The sequence below is a fragment of the Empidonax traillii genome, unplaced genomic scaffold (genome assembly GCF_003031625.1).
Source record: "Empidonax traillii isolate 1590-97213 ecotype Southwest subspecies unplaced genomic scaffold, ASM303162v1 scaffold24:size2376012, whole genome shotgun sequence".
In the NCBI taxonomy this organism is placed as follows: Eukaryota; Metazoa; Chordata; class Aves; order Passeriformes; family Tyrannidae; genus Empidonax; species Empidonax traillii.
Window position 1 is genome coordinate 659,512 of NW_020955217.1, and position 4,596 is coordinate 664,107.

Genomic DNA, 4,596 nt, shown 5'->3' on the forward strand with positions numbered 1-4,596 from the left:
ATGAGACTACTTCTTCTCCTTGGACTGGTATAAAAGGGAAGAAGTATTTCTGTAAATATATAACACTTCAACTTAAGTAGAAATTGCTGTAAATATAGTTCTCTAGTTTTTAACTTATTAGTAGTTTTTATTTTACTAGTAATAAATGTTTATACTGTTTTCCCCAAATCCTGTCTCTCTTTTGTCTGCTAATACCTTCTCTCAACTAGTAGTAATTGTGTGGAGGGTGGAAGGCAAAATTGACCCAAAGCAAAACCACGACAGATGGGGTTCTGAGCAACCTGAATCAGTGGAAGATCTTCCTGCCTGTGGCAGGGGGTTGGAACCAGATAATCTTTTAAGATCCCTTACTTACTACTATATCAGGATAAACAAAATACTTTTGCCTCCTCACAAGTAGCTTTTGCATACTGCTGGACCATTTAGCTCTGCTTCTGTGGTAGGATAAGCCAAAGTCTACCCCAAGACAATTTCCCAGGAGCTGCAATTCTCCCTGATGACACCTTGCATATGATCACAGATTATGAGTGATAACTTGTGTTTAGGATCATTACATTAAAGAAATGGAGAGGCAAAAAAAAAAAAAAAAAGGAATCATGTACTTGATGGGGGGGGCGGAGAGATAACAAATCAGAACTACATAAGTTCATGTGAAACTAAATTTTTAAAAAAGAGCTGGAGATAGTCACAGACTGTGACTATGTGAAACATTTGAAGTAAAATTACAGTTTCGGTAGTTAAAATTATAAACGAGGAACAGTTTTCCTGGCCCTATGACTTTTCAACAAAGCTGTAGCACATTAAAACAAACAAAGAAACAAAAAAAAAAAAACAACCAAACAAAAACCACAACACAAACCACACAAACACACATAAAACAACACACACCCCCCCCCCAACAAGCAAACGAACAAAACTACAAAAAGGCCCCCATACCTGCGGCAGGAGCCGAACGGCTAAGGCGTATCCCCGCGCCACTCTGGGGTCGCGCATGATGTTGCCGTAGCACACGGGCTGCTTCTGCCTGCGAGCAGCACAGACAGCGCCGGCTGCAGCACCGCGCACCGCCCGGAGCGGCTCGGACCGGCCGCAGCGGGCAGCTCCCCCCGAGACACAGGAAGGAGGAGGACCCCCCCCCGGGAAGGGCGGCGAGGGAGCCGGGATGAGGGGAAAGGCGCAGAGGGCGCGGGGGAAGCGGCACTCACGGCTCGGCGACGTCGGGCGGCGCTCGGTACTTGGGGCGGGCGAGCAGGGAGCGGGGCTGGCTGCTGTAGCTGTAGGGCAGCGCGGGGGCCACCGTCAGCTCCAGCGGTCGGGCGGGCAGCATGGTGGGCTCTGTCCGGCAGCCGCCGGGCGGTGCGGGGCGGCGGGACGCGGCGCGGGCCGATGGAATGCCGCTCGGATCGGGCCGATGGAATGCCGCCGGGATCGGGCCGTGAGGGAGTGTGACGGCGTCCGTCTCCTGGGCAACGCGCGGCGCGTGCGCGGGGCAGGCGGCTGCGGGGCCGTCCATAGACCCGCAGAACGGCTTGGGTTGGAAGGGACTTTAAAGATGGCTCAGTTCCAACCCCTCTGCCATGGGCAGGGACACTTTCCACCAGACTAGGTTGCTCAGAGCCCCATCCAGCCTGGCCTTGAACACTTCCAGGGGTGGGGCATCTACAACTTCTCTGGGCAACCTGTTCCAGTGCCTCCACCACCCTCGCAGCAAACCATTTCTTCCTATTACCTAATCTAAACCTACTCTCTTTGAGTTTGCAGCCATTCCCCCTTGCCCTGTTACTACATGTCCTCGCAAGGAGCCCCTCTCGCGCTGTCCCTGCAGGTCCTGAGGGCCGCAGTTAGGTCACCCTTTGCTGTGCGCGGGTCTGGCTCGGGCGGGCGGCGGTTCGCGCCGTCCCCCCTCCCGGGCGCAGTCCTGACGGGAAGAGCCAAACCCTCGGGAGGGTTAAGGGGGACAGTGCCGGCCCACCAGGCACTGGGAAAGCACCGCCGTAACCCGTAAGGGGCCGCAGCGCTGCGGGGCCTCCCGTGGCCGAGGTAATGAGGGAGCTGAACCGCGAGGTGTCACCGTCCTCCTGCCGTCGCTGGACAAGCTCCTCAGGGACTCGGGAGCTTTCCAGGGAAACTGGCGGTGGCTTAACTTGATCTGCAGTGACACTGGGGTGCAGAGATTAGCTGGGGAATCGCGAAAACTTGTTGGATGGCGTACTGGTGGCTTAGGTACGGATGTCGTAAAAGTACCGGCTCGAACAGCTGCACTCCAAATTTCGTGTTTTCCAAACAAGTAGGGGCTTTGGATACTGTGAAGGTGTTGTATGCTGGGAGATAGGAGTGTGAGGTGCGTCCTCAGTATGCCTCAGTATCCCATCCGTGATGAGCTGCACTCCTTGTCAGGGCAAATCATGAGGATGTATTTTCAGATTCTGTGAAAATTTTCCTCTAAGAGAAACATAAAAGCAATGAAGGGTTACTGATACAGTGATAGCCACCTTTTTTAACCTTTGTGGTTAGTGATATGCCTTGATTACTTTAGCAAGACAGAGTATATAAAATAGCCCATGACTTTTGTTTCTGAAACTTTTGGTTTAAATGTAATTCATGTGTGAAATTCTGTTTATTTCATCTCAGTTATGTTAGTGCTGCAGATGCCCGTGCTCCACCACAGCCCCGAACAGACAGTCACAAACAAGAGAATTACAAATAGCAGAGTGTACTTCATAGGGGGCCTGGAAGGCATGAAAGAAACTGTAGAGCAGTAGAAACTTTTTTAAAAATAAGTTAAAAAACTCCACCCTAAACAAAACAAAAAACAAACAAACAAACAAACAAAACCCTACCAAAAAAAGCCAAGTGTGGGAGGCAAAGGAAAACAAGGAATGTTTTTGTAATTCATTAATGGGCAGCTTACAGAGTCAGTCCAGGAATGGGAATTGCGTTCACTAGACTTTTGTTAGCTGGGTAGTAGGACAGAAGGATATGGTCCTGCAGAAGTACTTTTCAAGTATCACTGGGGTAGGAGGGGAGAACAGTCCTTCAATATTTGTTTGTGTCTGGGCAAGCAAAGTTAATGAATAAGCATCTCAGTTGAGCCAAGCCAGAGAACTATGACCCTTGAATTTGACCAGAACCAATATGACCCTTTGATTTTGGAGACCTGACTCATATTTCCTTGAGTCTGGCTGTACAGCTAACTATACTGCTTTTGGACTGGGGACTTGAAATCTGGGTAGACCTTTCCAGGATTGTTAGGGATTTGGAATTTTGGTTCACATGCAAAACAGCTGCAGCATAGCCTTAAAACATCCACCTATACAGATCTGCTAAGGAATGGAGTGGGCTTTCTGAACAAACCTAGAAATTTGTCTGGAATGGATTGGATTGGGAGACAATGCAAAGAGGGCTTCTAACCAGGAGGAGCAAGGGCCAGTGGAACAAAGATTCTTGCAGTGCTGACTGTTACCTCTTGCCCACAAGTCTTGTGAAGATGAAGGTGTTGCATCACAAGTTCATTTTGTTAAGCTGGCCCCAGCCTGGTAGCTTACCTTTTGGGTGAATTTCTAATCCACCTAATAAGTGCACTGGTTGAATGGCAGAGACTCTCCTCACCTCCTTGAAACACTGCTAACTCCTTAGTTACCAGTCTAATGCGAAAGCATTGTATCATTTTGGAGGGATAAAGCCCTCTGACTTTGCAGGTTAGCAGAGCTTTAGAAGTGACAAAGCCTCATCTCTTCTCTCTTGCTCCCTTTTGTGTTGTTTTTTGCTAAAAATACCCGGTGAGTTCGGGAACATTTTGTGTCATCACAAGACTGACTTCAGGAGGAGCTGAAAACATGATGATTGTAATCAGATGTCTAGGCTGCCATTAATACCCTTAGCTGTTCTTGGTATCTTACAGTCACAGTGGCTGTTTCACGTATTCTTTGGAGGATTGACTTGGTCCTGCACGGGTAGCAGTGCAGGAGGTACTGCTTGGGAAGTGGGCCTGCCTAGAAAGGGATAAATCAGACCATCTCCCATAGGGCAGCTACGAAAGATCTTTTGACCTTTCTTCAGCTGACTTGAAAGCTTCAGAAAAGGGTTTTATCTCCTTCCAGGTTTGCTGTGCATCTGTTAAAACACCTTGGAGCCAGAACTTACTTTTTGTATGTTTGTTTTCATGAGAATTTCCTGGCATTGTACCATGCCCTTGACTTTCTTTTTCTGGATATGAAACAAGCTTATTCATAGTAAAGCCAATGTGAAGGTGTCAGTGTGTAGTAACAGAAGATGTACATCCACTATTTCCTGCAGCACTTGGGATGCATTCTGTAACTAATGAATGACACCTTGAAATACAATATGAGGGGTCTACAGTGCTAAGCCTGGGTCTTCCTAGGGCCCTAGTTTGGATGTTGCTAGCTTGGGAGATGTGGTACCACAGTGCATTGCACAGTATGATGCTGAGCAGACTTGCTGTGTCCAGTTTTCAACATCTTAACTTTCTGCAACATTGCATAATTAGGAAAAGAAGGAGGTTTATGGATATAGACAATGCCTAGATGTCAAGGAAGGACAGGAAGGGGCATAATGCCTTCCCAGAACATTTTATTC

General features: G+C 48.3%; 1 protein-coding gene across 1 annotated transcript in view; it reads right to left on the minus strand.

The window, feature by feature from the left end:
* The window catches only part of RSPH3 (radial spoke head 3 homolog), an 11,629-nt gene extending 10,224 nt beyond the window's left edge, over positions 1-1,405 (minus strand). Inside the window, exons 1-2 of the mRNA XM_027904589.1 lie at positions 1,206-1,405; positions 937-1,024 (exon numbers count right to left, since the gene is read on the minus strand). Coding sequence (XP_027760390.1) covers positions 937-1,024; positions 1,206-1,327 — 210 coding nt within the window. The 5' untranslated portion in view covers positions 1,328-1,405. The remainder of the gene's footprint in view (positions 1-936; positions 1,025-1,205) is intronic.
* Positions 1,406-4,596: the final 3,191 nt, after the last annotated feature.